A 21260-nucleotide genomic window follows, 5' to 3' on the forward strand; every position below is an offset into this window, starting at 1 on the left:
GGCTTCAGTAATGACATCCTTGGTTTTTTTTGTTTGTTTGTTTTGTTTTGTTTCTAAAATGGGTGGCAAGACCTCCCTTAAGACATTTCTTCTTAGGCTTAGGTGGGACTAGAGTACTGGGTGTTGTAGAATTGGACGAGGAAGTTGGTCCAACAACAATAACCACAATAGCTACCAATCACTGAGCAAGAATATGCTAGACACTGGATAACACAGTAGCATTCATCTGAATCACCACATTCTCATGTAGATTTTTGGTTGTTATTATTATTATTGAAAAGATGGCATGTGAAGCAGTTGACTAACTTGGTCAAATCATACAGTTCTAAGGGACATGTGCAGAATGTAAGTATTCATCTGTCAAACTCCAAGGCCCCACTTCTTAAACACTTGAGCTGCCTTCACTGAGTCTGTAACAGACTGCTGCTTTGCTTTTTTTCTTTTACAAGGAGGATTTGTGTGTGTGTGTGTGTGTGTGTGTGTGTGTGTGTGTGTGTGTGTGTGTGTGTGATTCATTATAAATACTAGCTTTAAAAAAACTCATTCAAAAAAAAAAACACTCATTGTCTAGGCAATCCAACTTATTTGAACAAAAGAGCAGACATAAACAAATTATAATTTATGTAGTCTGGATCTCAATACCATAAAACCAGAGGGCTTAGTCTTCATTTATCTATCCACAGAGTCCTTTCCTCTAATGGTCTGAAACCAGCAATGACATCATTGGGGGTAGACATACTTCATACCATATGAATGCATGGTGATGTATCATCTTTTCTCTTGCTTTATGAAAAGGTCATAAGGGCAATGCATCAAATGAGTTCTTTTTTGGGAATTCAGATGAGCCACACTGTCTGGTTTCACAACCACCTACATATTTGCATTGACCCTCACTCAGTGCTTCTCTTTTGCTCATTTGCTATTGCTGCCTCATTTAAAGTCTGCCTTCTCAGTTTTAAAAAATCCTTATAAACAAGGGGTCACTTGACCCCCTCCTTTAAGAGAATTTACAGTTTAAATATTTATGTTGGACATACTCACTGAACAAAGAATGTATACAATCAAGGGAAGCATTTAGGCTTTACCATAACTAGCTTAGAAACCTCTTTTCTCTGCCAGAAACATGACACAGAAAGCAGAGATTTAATTTAATATGATAGCAATTTAAGGGGCCCAGCATCTGGTGATAGGTATTATAGATTGGATGCCAAATTAAGTATTCTGAAATTGAAATAACTTTTATTCATAACTAACTTTCAACTATTCATAAAATATGAAGTTAGTTTCATTGTTTTGTCAAACATCTCAAATGCCATTTCTCAGTTATTAGTGACTTCACACTCTAGGGATGCCCATTAGAGACATCTTCTTACATGCTTTGAGGTGTGATGGTTTTGTGTCGCCACCCTTCTGTCTTTTTTAATGCCGTGTTTCCAATTCTTTGGATAGACCTGACGAAAAAGTCTAGTTATTCTAAGGAATTAGGCATCTCAAGTAAAGCATCTATATGTTCTCACACATTCCATCCTAAAATATTTGAGGAAAATGTTTAAGTTAACCTCAATTAGAACATTGCAAAATGACACCACGTTCTATTAAGCTGTACATGGGAATGAGGGAGTAGTCTTCTTGTTAGAAACAGATATGATGAAGTTTGCTTATATACCCAGGTACTTTTTTAACCAGCTAAGAAAAAAAATGCTTCTCTTAATCAAACATCAAAAGTGGTGTACATCATCTTTCTTGTTATTAGAATCAAGCCCTCAGTTTAATTAAAACTACCATTTTGGTCTGTCAAGAAGTAACAAAAGAAAAGACCCAACATGGCAGATGACATGCAGACACCAGCTAGACTTTCTAGAGAATAAACTGGTTTAATAAAAATAAAAATTAAAAAATAAATTGGGTAACAACTATCGTAGAAGGTGAGTGACAGCTGAAAGAATCTCTAATTTAATCACAGTGTAAAACAGGAAACTGCAGAAAAGAACAGGAAAAACAATGCCCATCTTGAAAGGATTGGTAGTTCTGAAGGGTTCTCTGTTACATCGGGAATAAGAGGGGAGAAGAGGATTAGGAGGTGGTGGAGGAGCAGGTTAAAGGGAGGAGGGCATACCAGAATGGAAGATGCTGCTGGGAAAAGACTCTTCTCAGAACCAGAGCAGCAGCTAGCCATAAAAATTACAACAGTGATTCAATGTTATTCTAAAGTCAGCTTAACAGCTCAGATTCTCGGTGAACTACACTGTTGTGAAAGTCAGAGCAAGTGTTAAAGGACTGACACACTGAAAATGGGCTGGCAGTGTACATCTATACTGTGAGGAAGTCACTGCATCAGGACCATACAGCATTCAGTGAGGTAGAAGCCTGGACAAAGCCATAGTCTTCAGAGGAATTCTGACTACAAGCAGTAAGCTAGACATCAGAAAGAACCACACAGAATTTACCAGATTCCAGAAGTAATGCTCACAGATGGGATCAGCATGCATGACCTACACTACGAAAGGCTATCCACTGACAAGGCCAGCATATGTGAGCCATCTTGACCTTGCAAAGGAGTGCCGATATGCAAGAACAGCATTTGAAACTGAACCCCCAAAGAACCACCTAAAGGTGTAACCAACATCTGTGATCCTGATGCATGAAGGACCACCCACTAACAAGAGCAGCATCCAGGTCCTGACTTCAGGAGCCTGGGAAGGAATACCAAGAGAATCGAAGCTGCAAGCAGTGAGTAGGCATGACTGTATCCAGTCTCTACACATCCACTTTTCTCCTCCTTACGCTGAGACTCTTATTTAATATCTGCACCCTACCCTGTCCAGGTCTTTCTTTGCCTTCCCCTTTTCATTTCCTTTTTCTTCACACTCTTTTCTTTCCATTCTCGATTCCTTTCTAATGATAATTAAAGAAGCTTTCCCAGGTAACATAGCCTTACCTGATTTGTGGAACCCCCATGTCTCAGCCTCCTGAGACCTAAGACTCCTTTGGGTTATCTAAAGAAATTTCTTTACCTTTGTCTTTTTATTTTATCTTTAGCCAAAGCTGCATCATTCCCCCTCATCTTATCATTCCCTCTTCTATTTATTTACCCCATCTCTAGTTTTTACTACCAGTTTAATACTGACCCCTAGTCTCACTTTGTTGCTCTCCTTTCCTCCCATACTCACAGCAACTCATATGCTAATGCACACTATCAGTGTTAGTTTGTTTTGTAAATTGGTTGACTTTTAAAGGGTGATTGTTTTGATTTTATGTTATTCTACTATTACTATATGTTCATTGGCCTACCCAGTGGTAGTGATTGTTTTTATAGACAGAATTCTACCTTCAGGAGAGTATGAGAGACAGTCTGGTGCTCCAAATATAAGCCTAACAAAGAGAATGACACTTAAACTGTATTGCAAACTAGTCCCTTTTGAACATTGGAAACACTTTTACTGAAAGAATAAGGCTGATAGGGGAAAAAAAAAAAATCAAACCAACAAATCAAATCCAATACCAAATACCCAAGTCCTAATATGAAAGCACAAGAGACATGAAAAACCAAGGCAGTGGGATTCTCCAAAAATGACCAATCTCACAGTAATTCCCTCCAGTGAGAGTAAACAAAGTGAAACCCTAAATAATGATTAAAATTATGTTTAAAGAAATCAAAGAGAAGCCAAATAAAATCTTGAACAGATTCCAAGAAAGCAAAAATAAACAGCTAAATGAAATAAGGACAACACAAGATATGAAACTGGGATTCAACAAAGACATTGAAATACTGAAAATAAAGCTGAAATACTGGATATGAAAATTGCAATGCACCAAATAGAGCCCTTACCAACAGAAAGGACCAAGGGGAGAACAAGGTGAAGGAATGAAAACATTCAGATACAACAGAGATGAGTTAATAGGATGGTACAAACAGAACATTCATAGCCTTTGGGACACTATGACATCATGACCAAACCGCAAAAATTTGACACAGAATTAGAAAAATTTTATACTTAAAGGTCAAGGAAATATTGTCAAGAATATCATGCAGAAAATTGCCCAGATCTGGGAAGAAATGTCCTTATAGGTACAGCAGGCTTTGAGAACACCAAACAGACAAGACCTTCATTGCATTATAAGTAAACCACTAAGTATACAGAACAAAGAAGGGATATTGAAAATGGGGAGAAACATCAACTGCATACAAAGGCAGGCCCATCAGAATAACTGAAACTTTAAAAGCCAGGAAGACCTAAAAGATGTTTTTCAAGTTCCGAAAGACAAAAACTACCAACCTATACTGCAAAACTATTTGTCATAATTGAAAAAGAAACAAAACTTTCCATGATAAAAACTAAAAAAAAAAAAAAATTGATAAAAACAAGCTACTAAGACAGACCTATAGAAGATATGTGAAAGACACCTTTGGACAGAAGAGAAAAAGTCTATCTAATACCACAGGAAGGAATGAACCATGCTAAATAATAGTTAAAAAGACAAGAGAGCGAAGCAGTGGCAGTGCATGCCTTTAATCTCAGCAATTGGGAGACAGAGACAGACAGATCTCTATGAATTCGAGGCCAACCCTCGAGTGAGTTCCAGGACAGGCTCCAAAGCTATAGAGAAAACCTGTCTCAAAAACTCAAAAACTCAAAAAAAAAAAAAAAAAAAAAAAAAAAAAAAAAAAAAAAAAGAAAAAAAAAAAAAAAGAAAAAGAAAGAAAAGAAAAAGAAAAAAGAAAGAGAAAGAGAAAGAAAAAGAAAAACAGTAGAGAAGAGAAAAGGAACGCATTACAAAGTCAACAAATAACAGGAATTAATATACACATTGGTAATTCTCAGTTCGATTCAGGAACCAGAGACAGACTGCATTACAAAATAGGATCCAACTGTTTGTTGTTCCAAAGAATCTTGCCTTATCAGAAAAGACAGCCATTAGCCTAGAGTGAAGGCAAAAAATATGCCAAGAACATGAAACTAGGAAACAAGCAGATGGTGGTGTTCAAATACCTGACAAAAATAGACTTTGAATCAAATCAGAAGAGATAAAGTAGGTTAATTCATGCTGATTAAGGCAACAATTCATTAAGAGAATGTCACAATTTTAAATATGCATGCATCAAACACAGATGCACCCAATTTCATACTATACTGCGAAGTGTAAAGATTCAGATTACCAACACAGTAATAGAGGGCAATAGAGGGCAACTTCAATAACCCCCTATCAGTTCACAGGTCATGTTGACAAAAATAAGCAGAGAAACATTAGGTGGCATTGTTGTAAGCCATGTTCAGGGGCTTCTATTTGGTCCAGCCAACTTGTCCAGTCCGTATCTGAGAGGGGGAGTGTGGGTTGAAGAAGGGAAGTCAACACAAGTGGTAACCAAGTGCTTTTTTTTTTTTCTATATGACAGCTATTCCATAGAAAGGAAATCATGGGCAATATAATGTTGTCCTTGTATTCTTTTCTTTTTTCCTTTCTTTATCTTTCTTCTTTCCATCCTTCTTTTTTTCCTTTCTTTTTGAGACAGGTTCTTAATATGAACTCCAGACCTTAGTTTGGAATCCCATGCCTCCTTTTCCTGAGTGCTAGGATTATAGGCCTGTGACACCCTATTTGGATTCATGTGGTAGGCTTTCATTATGTACAGACATTTGTTCACTCCTTATGAGAGCCACTGAATCAAGCATATCATACCTGTTCTGAAGTCTCTCCAGTAAATAAGTCCCATTGAAGGGACAGGAAAAAAATAACAGTAATTAAGAGCACTTGCTGCTCTTGCAGAAGACTGATATTTGATTCCCGTATTCCACATGGTAGCTTATAATCAACATCAACACCAGGTCCAAGGGATCAGATGCCCTCATCTGGCTCCCTGCAGGAACCCAGCATGCATATGGTTCACATGTATACATGCAACCAAACACTGATACACACCCAAAGTCTGGCTTTAATCCCCAGATTCTACACACACACACACACACACGGAGGGGGAGAGAAAGATGAGGGATGGAGGGGATGAGTGTATCACTTGTTCAATAAGTTATTAATGAAATGAAAGTAGTGACCTCTTCAGATAGGACCTACGATGTACCAACTAACTTCCTGAAATGTGAAGTTTGCCTTATGCTATAAAAAAGAGTGAATAAATGCCCAATTAACTTAGAAAAACAAAACTTAACTATTAGAATATTCTAATACACTACTAGTCATCATTACATAGTACAAGTTTCTATTTAGAGATTTTGGGCAGCATTGTATATAATTACACATTATATGATTATAAAAATAGATGTTTTCATATTAATTACCATTGATATTATAAATTTTGCTCTGTGGCTAATTAAACTTTTAAACTTTAAGCTTAGAGAAATTTAAATTTCTGACTTGAAAAAGTTGTATGAGACATTTGGCTATGAGGACTAAAGATATTAAGAAAAGATGGCAAGATGCATGCCTTCATAAACTTTGCCTAAATTCCTAAAAGTCATTTTAAAAAAACAGCAGGAATGAGAATTTTAGTAATGAAAAAAATAAAAGTAAAACCAACTGTAATGAGAAGGAATGGAAAGGAGAAAATACCAAGTAAACTTTAGCAGCTGGGAAACCATAAACCAAAGATGGCTTACCCCACATGGCAAGGTTCCATTAATAGCTGTCAGCCATAGATAAGGAGCCTCCACCACAAGGCTCAGGGAACATGGTGGCAGAGGGGCAGGAGTGACTTAGGAGCCAGAGGATGGGGAAGAGGGTTGTAAACTCTTGTCTTCCATGCTGGACAGCACACAGGAACTCACAACAACAGGGGCACCTTAGAAAGACCCACTCAGGATCAAGCCAGTTAAAAATTCCAGCATGGAATCTGGAAAGACAGCTCAGTGGTTAAGAGTACACTGGCTGCTCTTCCAGAGAACCTGTGTTTGATTGACAGCACCCACATGTGGACTTACAACTGTCTGCAACTCTGGTTCTAGGGGATGTGAAACACTCCTAGTACTGTTCATATACATACACACACACACACACACACACACACAAAGGGTAAGTGCTGTCTCCTACACATTCAGTGAACCCTATAAACTATAAACTGCTGACTCAGATCAAACTTCTAACTTCTGAAGGCAGTATGTTCTTCTAGTAAGCTTCCTCTTGCAAAAGGCAAGTAGTTGATTATGTGCCATCTAATAAACTTCTGGTTTCTTTTTAAAATGACATATGAAAGAGTACTGACATGATCAACAGTGGAACAAGAAAGAACTTAGAAAAAGAGATAAAATGTAGAGAGGACACAATCAGAGGGGTGTATTAGTGTTACTGAAGAGCGATCAAGCTTTTTGGAATTTTGATTCAAAAAAGTAAAGACTTACACTGATTTCAGAATAGAAAACTTTTCAGGGAACAAAAAGGAAGAAATTAGCTGGTTAGTGAATTCAAAGGGGAAAAAATGTATCATGGCAGATAACATTGAGAATACTTAATACACATTTGAGGGATATTTAATGACCAGGAAAAATGAATATTTTAGTTGTTTAGAAAATGGTAAGAAATTCCTGAAAATAGATATCAAATACTAGAAAGGTATTTTCTCAAATGACGAAAAAAAAAAAAAGAGGTGGACAGACTGTAATAAACACAGGGCTTGCAGTTCTTTATATTTTAGTTAGTTTGTTTTGTTCTGCAATCAACAAATACTCTTTGCTAATTCTCTTATGGCAATCCTCTTACATGTTCAGAGCTATTTCTGCAAGGGTCATCAATATCCAGGAATCTTAAAGCTAAGCTCAAACTGGCCCAAGTTCAAAGGACTTCAGTGGACAGCGATTCTCGTCCACTGGGAATAATCTAGGACACCAGGCACAGAGATCCAAACCGTGAGTCTACAAGTAATGTCGATAATGTATTTTTAAAAATTTGTCTTGGGGGAAAGAATTATGATTTCAGTGTTTATATGCTTCTGAGTTCTTTTAAAATAGTTCCAGCTAACATCAAGTACACTATAAAGGCAATTACATGGTTTATGTTTTTCCCTCTTAAAGTCCTTTATATTGTCATCTCTGCTAATCAAAGTTCAGATTAAACACAAAACTGTGAATCTGATCTTCTATGTACTTAATATAAATCCTCAAATAGAGAATTAATTCTTTAAATTCCTCAGTTCTTCTTTGAGTGCAAGAACTGAAGGAGTAAATGATGATTCCTTTCCCTTTGTGTTTGAGAGTTTGGCTCTCAGCCTGTAAAAGGGAGATTTCACTCAATCTTAAAGCTTTTGAACCTCTACATTTAGCAGTGTGTGTTAAGGCTTTTTAATAAAAGTATACATTTCAGGTTGGTTTTATTTTTTTAACTTTAAAGTGGAGATAAAAATCTATACTTCAAATGACTAGTACTTTGAAGAGCTAGATATATTTATTTAAACAAATATCGAGAACTTGATGAGACTTGTGAAATTGTGTGAATTTTTTTGGTTGATTTCACTCTCCTACTTTGCTTCCCATGAACATTATCATTACTAACAAATTTTACTATTTGTGTGATGAAAATTAGTGTAGTATGGTTTTTCCCATTGCTTTAAAATGAAGTCATTTTATTTACAAAAACAGCTTTTAGCTACAGTGTTCATTTTAAATATATAGATGCATATACACATATACACACACAGATACACACACACACACACATACCCATTATAGATGATACTTGAAATCACATTAATATATGATTAACTCTGTAGATCATCTAATTCATCATGGCAATTTTTGACAAAGTATTTTGTTCATCAACTGGGCTTTATCAAAGTGAATCATTCATAATACTCACAATAGAATTAAACAATATATACTGGGAGTAAATAAGTTTATCAAAAATAAGTGTAACCAAGAAAGATAGCTGCCCTGATTTTCTTGGACTAGTGTGGCACTTGTATTCTATGCAGGACAACTAAGAGAATGTCTGTAGATTATAAAAGCAAAGCTGATATCTTTTCATTAAACACAAGAATTCAGTTTTCATTCTAAAGCTCATATTTTTTTAAGATTTTTTTTTTTTTTTTTTTTTTTTTTTTTTGCCGATATTACAGGCTGGCAAATATAAAATTGCTACTTGCCATGTATTTCTAGCATACAAGCATCTTACTCCTTTAATCTGCTCAGGCTTGTGTGCTGAAAAGGTAACACTATCTATAGAGTAGGGAAGAAGCTAAGAACACATCACACCTGCTCTGCAACACCTTTTGTCAAAGTCCCCATTACAATTCTCCCATCAGTTGTCACGCACTGTATCTAAAGTCTGTGGATAGTACATAAACTAAGGCTGCACTTCACATGCAAAGAGGAGCACGTTGAAATTGTTGAGTTTCTGCCACTTGCTCAGCTTAGTGTTTTTATTCATTCTCGTGTCTTATATTCCACTCAAGCTTCTAGTAACTGTCTTTAAAGAAAACTCTCATTATGATAACTGTGAAGTGTAAAAGTTGATGTACCTCCAAATTAATAACTAGGATAACTAACGGAGGCAACAACAATCCTGAGTGTCTTTACTTTCTGAGCAAAGCCCTATTGTATTAGTGAAGTGGAATGTAGAAAAGCATACAAATGGCAGATACATGAGGCACTATGACATAATCACAGAAAAGAAAACAAATCACTTGACAAGAAGCAAAATCATAAGTAAGGAAGTCAGTTCATTAGAGAAGGACTGTGTCATCCCCCCAAATCAACATTCTTATTTCCTCTTTGCAATTTCAAGTACATTTTGTTATGTTGTATTTTTCTATTCAAGATTAACCTCCTTATTTTCTCAAATGCTTTACAGCAAATATTCCTTATGAAATACAAATCAAAGTACTGCTATAAAACACCCAATCAGTAATAAAATAGGAGCATATAAAATATTTGAGAGATAAAATGTGTGATATGTGTGTGTATATATATATGTATATATATATATATGTTCATATATATGTGTGTGTGTGTGTGTACATATGCATACAAACATGAGCTTTGATGGGAGAGATAATTAGAAATAAGCAGTACATATATGTATTGACCCTTAAACTTTAGATTTGTTTGACTATATAAATTACTAAATTTAAATCTTTAGGTTTCATTTTTGATTATTCATTGATTAACAAATTAGTTTTTGAACAAAATTTATTATATGACCAATATTAATACAATAGTCATTACATAATTTCTTGCATTTAATACTCATACACTTTTTGAAGTAGATACAATTATTACTATCAGTTTTGTGAATGAAAAACTAAAGCAAACAGAATTTGACTGATTTGCCTAAGGTCACAGAGCTAAGAACTGGCAGAGCTGAACTTAAAATAAGTGTTCAAAGCTTTAATGATCCCCTATGGAAGGCCTCACCCTCCCTGGTGAGGAGGGGGATGGGATGAGGGTCGGTGGGGAACATGGGAGGAGAGAGAGGGAACTGGGATTGATATGTAAAATAAGATTGTTTCTAATTTAAATTTAAGAAAAAAAAAGAGGGGAAAAAATGAGTGTTCACGTGCTACTCATTATGTATACTGCCATTTGAAACATTTAAATGCATGGTCCACAAGGAAGTCAAGTTCTGCCTTTTAGGAAAAGATACATACAAGTAAACCTAGGGTTAATTTTTAAAAATTTACAGATATGAAGCATAAACTCTCCTCTATAATGATGCTAACCTAAGGGCACACTCTTAGCTAGTCCTATATCTTTCAGGAAATTATGGCTTTGGGGAACAACTACCTCCATCTTTACCATTTGAAAGAAGAGTTCTCCACAGACCCAGCCATTTTCATATGATCTGACATAGTATCTTCAGGCCTATCTCACATGAAATGATCCAACAACTTCTTTTACTAAAAAGAGATACAACTTTTTTTTTTTTTTTTTTTTTTTTTACTATTAAGAGATACAAAATTCTTTCTATAGGAGCCCAGTAGGACACTGGAGAAGACAATTGTGGCAGGGGTTAAATATCTCAATGAACACATTAATACCAGTGAGAACATTAGCCTGGTTTAGTTGATCAGATTAGCTCACAGTCACCTTGGAACAGCAAAGCAGACACAGAGGAGATAGATGAATAAAGATGGAAAAGGTTAGGGCAGGATGACCAGCAAGGGTGATGGATGCAGTATGACCCTCATAGAAGACAGAGCAGGGCATGAAATCCAACATTCTAATAACAGTAAAGGGGAAATGGGAAGTTAGGGATTTTATCCACTAAGCACTTTTACTAGATTCAACTATCTTATAAAATAATAGTTACTTGAGGGCTAGCGGGATAGTAAATCTGTGGGTGAAGTGCTTGCTGCACTGGTATAAAGATGTGTTTGCATCTCTAGCACACACTTAATTACAAAGCTAGCAGTGATAGTGGCTATCTATAATGCCAGCAGTAGGGGAGGGTGAGCAGATACAGGCCAATCCCCAGGGCTCCTTAAGCTTATTGAAGCAATTAAGGAAGACAGTGTCCTGTCAGTTTATGCTCTCATATGTGTACCTACACAAGTGAATGCACTCCCGCCAGAGCATACGCACACGGATATTAATTAATTAATGAAAACAGATGGGCAGACAGAAGTAGTTCTTTGGCTCTACAGCAGTTACTAATAAATTTTAATTATTATTAGTTGAAAATTAAATAGCGGATATAGTTTAGTTAATAAAATGTTTGCCTACTATGCAGGAAGCCCTGCTCTCAATCACACACCAGGTGTGGTAGCATGCATGAGTTTGTAGTCACAAGACTCAGACGGGAGATAAAGGCAGGAAGACTAAAAGTTCAAGGTAATCCTCAGCTACATGTCAACTTCCAGGCCTACCTAGGATGCATAAGATCCTGTCTTAAAACAAACAATATTATAACATTGTAACATTAAAAAGAAGCTGCCTTGTTAAAATCAAAAATACTGTACCTCTTTCAGAGAATAAATCTTGATGAAATCAACAGTTCCTGGGATTTTTTTTTTTTTTCCTGTCTTCTTACTACATTTTAAAAAACTATTTATTTTGGCTTTCACATCACACATCTCAATCCCACTTATCTCCATGTCCCTTCATATATGCCCTTTTCTCCTTACAACCTCCCCCACCAATCCCCCATCCCACTACCCATCTACTCCCCAGGGAGGGTGAAGCCTCCCATTTTATCATCAATTTCCAGCCATACAAAAATATTCCCATTGTCATCCAAAGGCTTATAATAATATTGTTATTTAAAGCAGAGATTAAACTGTTAATCATTATTCATAATATCATTGCAAGCCAAATGCTGATTTTTAATTACCAATACTTAAAATATATCTTATTTTATATAGCATAAACACAAAACATTTATCTTCTTTCTAAAGCATTTTCATATTTTTATGAGAATTTCATAACTGATTATTGCATTTACATCATTTCAAGCCCACTCTAGCCTCTCCAGTCCCTCCTAACCCTCCTCATTGCTTCTGATTTCATGGCCTCTTCTTTAATTGTGATAGATAATAGATAGATAGATAGATAGATAGATAGATAGATAGATAGATAGATAGATAGACAGACAGCTATGTATATACATACATAGATGCATAGAACCCACTGAGTCAATTTAGTAATCTATATAACAGGGGGCTTGTCTCTGAAGGAGACTGATTTTTTCCATATTTTATCAGTCATTAATTGCCTGTAGATCTTCATCTAGGGATGGGGCCTTATGAGATTTACCCCCATCTATGTTAGTATGTTAATTGACATTTGCATTATATAGGTCTTTAGAAAATACTTATTTTCAGATTTGGGCATGGTGGCACACACCTTTAATCCCACAGAAGCAGGCAGATCTCTATGAGTTTAAGGCCAGCCTCGTCTACAAAGCTAGTTCCAGGACAATCAGGGCTGTCACACAGAGAAACTCTGCCTCTAAAGCCCCCTGCTGAGAGAGAGAGAGAGAGAGAGAGAAAGAGAGAGAGAGAAGAGAGAATATTCATTTTCTGTATGCCAAGATCAACATTCTTTTCAAATACCAATGAAATTGCTTATATGATGATAATGTAAAATTTGAAGATGATAAATCCTTTGGGATAACCAGCAAGTCCTAGAGAAGGTGGCTAGAAGCTAGAGGAGGTGGCTAGAAGGGGAATTATTATGAATATAGATGAAACCTATCAATAGTGACATACAATCTACTGCAGAGACCATGAGCTCATTATTATTTATTTTCCTCCAGGCAGTAAACAGTACCAAATTTTGTTAACTTTTATATTCTAACTCAAAGGAAGGCAGCCTGATTGGCTTATATGTCAGCATTAGTGAGAACCTTACTACAATTGTTTTGTTTTTAAATGTAATTTAGAGCCCAGAGAAAAGTCAGACACCATCTATTCTAGGTATACAGTAATCCAGCCAATGGATGCAATATGACCTAGTTAATTGTATTATCTTTTCTTTTTTCATTAATTTTTACTTAAATTAAAAACAATCTTATTCTATATACCAATCCCAGTTCCCTGTCCCTCCCATCCTCCCATTTCCCCCACTAACTCCCCAGCCCACCTCCTATCCACTCCTCAGGGAGGATAAGGCTTCCCATGGAGGACCATCAAAGTCTGTCACATCATTTGGGGCAGGACCTAGTGCCCCCCACCCCGTGTATCTAGGTTGAGAGAGTATCCCTCCATAGAGAATGGGTTCCCAAAGCCCATATTATATTTTCAATGAAGGACTTCGTTGAAATTGGCTTATGTGCTTGCCAAAAATTGAATAAAAGCTTGTTTTCTCTACTAGATTTACAACTAAGCTATCAAAAACTAAACTCAGAAGGGAGCTATAGTTCTGTCTCTTCAAAATTTAAAATACAATCACTTTAAATGTTCTTAACTTTACACATACTTAATCAGAATTGTAAGAAAAAAAGCTAATTTAGTTATGATTTTCCTAGAAATTAAGCAGTTATTGAAATAATCAGCTATGTTTCATGTTCTCACTTCTTTGCTTCACTTTGAAGTGAAAAAGTTCATGTTCCTTTAGAAATAAAAGTGGTTTTAAATAATCTAAGTCACTAAATTTATTTTTTAATCCAACAGTATTTACTTATTCACTTTTTTCTTTCTCTGTTACTTTTTACTTAATAAATACATTCAAATTCATATACTTAATTCTAGATTAGATTGGTTTTCCTTTAATATCTTATCTAAAAGTCCTTTCTTGTTCAAATGGGAAAATCAAGCTGGGAAAGATTTTGATCTCAGTTGATTCTGTTTGGTATTGTAATAAAGGAAAAGAATTCTAGGATCAGTCCAAATATTGTCGCAAGTCAAGACACAAGAGGAGTGGAGACAAGCACTAAAAGAACCAACTCTAAAACTGAAGCATAAATTAACTAAAGCTAAGAAGTAATTTAAAATATAGACTGGATTATAACAGTGTCTAAAACCGACTTTGAGGGTTGGGCAGTGGTGGCTCACACCTTTAATCCCAGCACTTGGGTGGCAGAGGCAGGTGGATCTCTGAGTTCAAGGTCAGCCTGATCTACAAAGTGAGTTCCAGGATAGCCAAGGCTACACAGAGAAACCAAACCAAAATAAATAAATAAATACATAAATGAATAAATAAATAAATATTACTTTGAAAGGTCAAAGAGAAAAGGTAAGGACACTTGGAACATCCACTGCTATATAGCCTCCCCATGGAAGTTTCAGAGAAATTACAACTATGTGGATCACTTAGGGAATATTCTAGTGTGTATAATAACCAAAATTTAGAGATAAGCAAGTAAATTGAATTTTACTGTGAACTAAGCATAAAGAAGTAAATAGCCATCATGTTCCCATAGTGTTTTACCTTTTCCAAATTACAAAAGATTGTAGGGGTAGAAAAAAAATAAATACTATAGGTTTAGTTACTATCTGTTTTCTTTTGCTTTATGTGCAACTGTTTCATCAAAACTTGGCCTTTAGCATTGAAAGATGTTTCAATGTTAAGTATTGATTAGGTCATCTTTTTTCAATAATAAATCATATAGTGCCATTTTCCAAATCAAAGAGGAAAATCATTAGTTACTTTAAAGAATAGTGTGATGGATACCAGTAGGCTCCAAAGTCAAATTGCTTAGATTAAAATACTCTTCTAAGCATGCATGACAAATAATCAAAATTAGTCATCTTTTAGCTTTTGGAGTTGTAAAATGGAATTGATAATTGTCCTACCACATGTGGCCATGAGGGCATTAAATGAATTTGTCACATAGGTACTTGGTAAATGAATGAGCTGTAGTAAGTGCTCATAGAGTAGTGGGTTAAATAATAATGCTCCCTACACATGCATATATTTGAATGTTTAGTCATCAGGGAATGAATGGCACTATTTGAGAATGATTAGAACAATTAGGAGGTGTGACCTTGTTGGGGTTGGTCCGGCTTTGTTGGAAGAAGTGTATCACTAGGAGTGGGCTTTGAAGTTTCAAAAGCCCATGCTAGGCCCAGGTTCTTTATTTCTCTGCCTACAGAGCAGGATGTAGCTCTCAACTACTGCTGAAACACCTGCCTGTGTGACTTCATGCTCCCAGCCATGATGATAATGGACTAAAATCTGAAACTGTAAGCCAGCCCTAATTAAATGCTTTCTATTATAAGATTTGCCTTAGTCATAGCAATAGAATACTAAGACATTAAGCATGTAATTAATTAGAATTTTTCATTTAGACAAAATATTGGTATATAGTTTTTATGAAATCCTTTAACAAGTAGTAGTAAAATAAGGAATTCATTAATCAATAGTGTTCATCAAGACCTAAACTCAAAATGAAACTATAAAACTTTTAAAGACAAACCATAAATTATACAAATGTCTTTAGTAGCATATGCTATATTAATGTCCTCTTATAATGCAGACAGAAACATTTAAAACACTTTCACACAATAATAGTTCCTAATCCACCTGGGTGACATCAAAGGATTATAACACAAACATGTGTGTTTAAGGGTGTGTATACACTTGCATATGTATTCTAGAACTTACTAATTGCTCTTTGTCAATCATACAGATTACACCAAATTCAACCCCTAACATGGAAGAAGCCACAAGCCAAAGCATAGAGGAAGACTTTGAAGGACAGGCCACACACACAGGTAACCAAGTGCAGAGAAAGCATAATTATTAAAGTAAAATTAATTCTAGAAATATGTTGTTCTTATGGAGAATATTATTGAATTGAAGTACTGTCTTCAACAAGTCAGGAAGAATAATCCAAAACATTTGACTAAATAAATTAGTTTAAAATGAAATGGCCCAAGATTGGTTATTTGCTATTTCAGTATCAAAGAGTTAGAAAAACATTGATAATTTCCTGCTACTCAGCTATCTAGGGCTCTTCTTTCTACAGTTTAAGAAAGGCCCTTTCTATTCTCCCAACCCTCCTGTGTGTACCAAATATAATCTTGTGTGATCCAAATGTAAAAATGAGTAAGACGATAATAAGGCATGCTTGAATCAAGTGGATTTCAACCAACTTCCAGAAAACCCAAAGCATCATTTCATAAAGGGGTTTTCTTAACTTGTTCAATTGTATGTGGTTATTCATATGCCACTACTGAGACCTTAAATGTTAAGTATTATGGTTTAAAATTTAAATTCCAAATCCTCTACAGAAGCTTATGTGACTATTAAGTTTCCCATATCTATAAGCATGGATTGGAACTTTTAAATTTAGTCATAGGTTTTCATGAATTCACACTAGTACCAGAAAAATATGTGGAAAGGCATTCGATAATAGCTATCTATGGTAACAGTATGAAATAATCAAAGAAAATATAAAAGAAACGATAGATAAGTTCACTGGAAGGAAGCAGTAAATCATGCGAGAAGAGAAATGAGTAGAGGGAGAGAAAAAGAAGGTACATAGCGAGATGGCTCAGTGGTTAAGAACACTAGCTGCTCTTCCAGAGGATCCTGAGTTCAATTCCCAGCAAACACATGGTGACTCAAAACCATCTATAGTCAGATCTAGTGCCCTCTTCTGGCATGCAGCGTACATGCAGGCAAAACACTGTATATGTAATAAATCTTAAAAAAAAAAAAAAAAAAGAATTTTCTTCCTACAGGATCCTATTGAGCAATCATCATCCCATTTCAGCAGAAAGTAATCTTAAGATAAAGATGCCCCCTTTCCTTACTGTTGGCTTTTGGGGATAATATTCATCTTCATAGGGTTGGTTTTAGTTACTTAGGTTTGGGTATGGAAGGTGATGCTTTAGACAGGGATAGGGTATAGTTGGAAAAGGTATGGTTTAGATGGGATATAGGTAGATTACTATCTTCTTGTGAATTATTTTAGTAATAGTGAGATATTAGTAATATACAGCTTACATTGTTATAGATTATTATATGTGGTAACCTATGTAAAATTAAGTTTATATTCCCTTCCTGGATGATTTGTATATTGTATTTTGTCATATTGTGTAAAATTTTCCATTTATGTTTTTTGCACAATATCCTTACCACATTCTATCTATGTATACTTTTACTTATGTTCAAGACATTTTGTATATCAATACAATTTAGGATATTTTTGTTTAAAAAAAAACAAAAAAAGAAAGAAAGAAAGAAAAAAGGAAGAAACAAAGGAAATTCCCACTGTCTGGTAAAAGCTATCAGGAGAATATACCATGAGAAAAATTTCCAAGTATTGTTATTGTTGCTCCTCCAGTAACTCCAGCTTCCTTTAATGTTCATCTATAGCAAAAGTGTCTTTCTTATGTAGTGAGTGTTGTTTTTCTAAAAGTCTCATTGCTTTTATATATATATTCCAACTTTTAAATATTTTTGCCTGTATACTTCCGTAAATAGTTTAAAGGACATCATTTATATTTTTATTATTACAGATGTTTTTAGAAATATTCTTTGCCATGGTCTTTGCCATTTAATAAGGTTAATCTTAGACGTTATTTTTATGAACAAGTTAGGAAAAATATTTTTGTCTAATTAACATGTTTGATTTGGGTGCAAGAGATGACAAGTTTTCTCATGGCAATATTTACACAAACTTCAATTATGTAAACAGTATTTTCGATAATAAAGAGGAAAATGTTTGTTTTAAAAACTTATTTCAGGACCCAAAGGAGTAATAAATGATTGGAGAAAGTTTAAATTAGAAAGTGAAGATGGTGATTCAATTCCATCCAGTAAGAAGGAGATCCTCAGACAAATGTCTTCTCAGAGCAGAGACGACAAAGATGCAAAAGACAGAGTCAGCAGAAAGGTAAGAGGAGCAAAGGCCCATGACAAGTTATTAATATTATGTATTTCCTAGTCGAAGTTACTCAAGCTAATCACTTCAGAACATTATGAAATGCTTTCATTGTGGTAACAGTGAATATTATCACGAGGTATTCTATACCAAGAAATATATGTGGGAATCAGAGAATGGGTTATAGATATATAAGTTATCATAGATGAAGTTTTGCAATATGAGAAAACAAAATACAGAGTTTTAAATTTTATGAACAGTTTCATTTTTAGAGCAAGGAAGATACCATTGGCATATGAATCTGCATTCAGAGAAGTAGAAAGATGCTCTCTTGGTAGAGGATGGTCATAGTTTAGGAGAATGAGATTACCTGGGAGAAGGAAGGAGATAAGCAGAAGCTTAACCTTTATAAGACAGCATTGCAGGAGTCCAGTTCTGCATGTATATGTCTGTGTCATAGAGACAGAGTTAAAGATGACCTCTAAAATGTCAATGGATATTATCTGAATATTAAATTGGTAGAATATCAGTATTTTTACTTTGTTTAAAAAAAACTTTAGGCCACTGCAAAATCCCCATAAATAGCATATATTACTTATATAACAAGTTTAATAGTAATAATAAGGAAGTCATAAAAATATTTTCATTTGTGGTGAAATCACTCTAGTAGATTATTTATCTCAAAAATGGTTTATATTGATAGTATACTGAGTTAAGAGAATATGAATAGAAGTATGCCTTGGCCTGTGTCTTCACGTCATGGCAGTGATCTTTAGTCTAACACTGTGAGGGGAAAAAGACAGAAGTTGGTTCACTTTCTGGGTCATTATGTAATTATTATTCTGCATTATTAAAGATTTTGTTCTGTTTAAACTTCAGAGGTGTGCAGCTATGTCTAAACATCTATGCCTCAATGTATGAACAGAACAACTTCATATATATGAATGCTCAAATATATCTTTAAATCAGTATTCATGAGACTTGGTTGCTTGAACTAGCAGAACTATGATGGCATCTTAGGAGTTATATAAAACATTTAACAATTTTAGAACTAAAATAAATTAAATCAAGACAATAATATTGATTTAGAAAAACAATTAGAATAGGGATGAGATTTGGCTGCTTGGGAGGTTGAGGTAGGAGGACCTTGAGTTCCAGGCTAGCCTGGGCTACAGAACAAGACAATACCAAAAGAAAGAGAGGAGATAGAAGAAGGAAGGGGGGGATGTAGATTGTCAGGGAGAAAGAATTGAGGATATTAGGAAAACAAACAAAAAATGCAGAAGCAATTAATAAAAAATGGATGGCAGCTGCAGTTCAAGGGTTACACGATGACAATCCCTTTAAGACTCCCCAGCTTCCAGCTTCCAAGTTTCTAGGCTGCTCTACACCTTTTAATGAGCAGCATAACAATAGGCTGCATCATTCCTTCATGTCTATTTTTTTTCTTGGTTGAGGGGAAGCAGTGATTAATTGTCTATCAAATATATTAATAATGGAGTCACTATTATGAAGGGGTATTAAGGCAATTTGATGTTCTAATCACAAGAAAATGTAGCTATTTTGGGAAGATACACAGTTCTCTTACTTTTGACTAAGCCAGTGGTTAAGAATAAGCTAGAGGGCTTGTTAAAACACACACAACTCAGCCTCACCCTTATAGTTTCTGATTCAGCAGATCTGAGCAGTGCTCATAATCGGGAAAAAAAATAATTGCTGACACTGAATGCATTAATTAGAAAACTGATTTTAGTTCGTCAAAATGTAGTATAGCCCCCAACAGTACTTAGTATGAAAATAAAAACAGGATAGAGAAAGAGGAGAGCAGAGCAAGAGTCCTTCTTAAATTGAACACCCAAGTAACAAAAGAAAATGACCTTTTAGACGAAGCTTAAATGAGAAGGCTCTAAGCAGGGAGGAAGTGGCCTAAGCAGAGAGGATATCAAGTCAAAACTCCTGGACTTGAGAATAAGTTTGATGCATCCAAAGATGAAGTGTTTCTGATTGAATCATCTCTATCATTTCTTTCATGCCTTCCCAGATGAGCATCCAAGAATACGAACTAATTCACCAAGACAAAGAAGATGAAAATTGCCTTCGCAAATACCGTAGGCAGTGCATGCAGAATATGCACCAGAAGCTGAGTTTTGGGCCTAGATATGGGTTTGTGTATGAGCTGGAAACAGGGGAGCAATTCCTGGAGACTATTGAAAAGGAGCAGAAGGTCACCACCATCGTGGTGAACATTTATGAAGATGGCGTCAAGGGCTGTGATGCACTCAACAGCAGTTTAGCATGCCTTGCAGTGGAGTACCCAATGGTCAAGTTCTGTAAGATAAAAGCTTCTAATACTGGTGCTGGGGACCGCTTTTCCTCAGATGTACTCCCTACTCTGCTTATATACAAAGGTGGGGAACTCATCAGCAATTTTATTAGCGTTACTGAACAGTTTGCTGAAGAATTTTTTGCTGGAGATGTGGAGTCTTTCCTAAATGAATACGGATTACTACCAGAAAGAGAGATACATGACCTAGAGCAGACCAACATGGAGGATGAAGATGTTAAATAACAATTCACTATGTCAGTATCTCATATCTTTACACAGTTAACATGGATTTTTGGTAGTATCTGTATTCCTTTAGAAAACTCTAAATATGGCCATGGTTATTCAAATTTGGCTGGAAAAGACACTAAAATCATGTTAGGAGCATTTTTTTTGGTTTTAGTTATCCAAGTTGAAATAATATTTTGCTGCAGAAATATTGTAGTTTTTAACAAATACTTAGTAAATAGCAGAGGTGGATATTGTCAATGTTATATCACTTTAAAGATCCCTTTCAAGTTATGTGGTAGCTTTTTTACTCCTTATTTTTCCCCTGGCATTTTTATTTGGCTTTTGAAACTGAATACTACGTATGAACTGACCTCTATGATAAGAATAAAGTGCTATGAAAAAATAAATATTCTATGTAAAGTCTAACTGTGAGTCGAGTATTATAGTCTCACGTATCTAAAATAATCCATAAAGCTCAAAATACTAAAATGGTTTC

At 35.2% G+C, this 21260-nt stretch overlaps 1 protein-coding gene across 1 annotated transcript; it reads left to right on the forward strand.

Moving 5' to 3' along the window:
* The first annotated feature begins 16032 nt into the window (after positions 1 to 16032).
* On the forward strand, positions 16033 to 20791 carry Pdc (phosducin). Its single transcript, XM_051185716.1, has 3 exons — positions 16033 to 16093; positions 18074 to 18222; positions 20252 to 20791. Exons 1-3 carry the CDS (start codon positions 16033 to 16035, stop codon positions 20777 to 20779), a joined length of 738 nt encoding a protein of 245 aa, XP_051041673.1. The 3' UTR covers positions 20780 to 20791.
* The last annotated feature ends 469 nt before the right edge of the window (positions 20792 to 21260 follow it).

Source organism: Phodopus roborovskii, unplaced genomic scaffold (assembly GCF_943737965.1).
Source record: "Phodopus roborovskii unplaced genomic scaffold, PHOROB, whole genome shotgun sequence".
In the NCBI taxonomy this organism is placed as follows: Eukaryota; Metazoa; Chordata; class Mammalia; order Rodentia; family Cricetidae; genus Phodopus; species Phodopus roborovskii.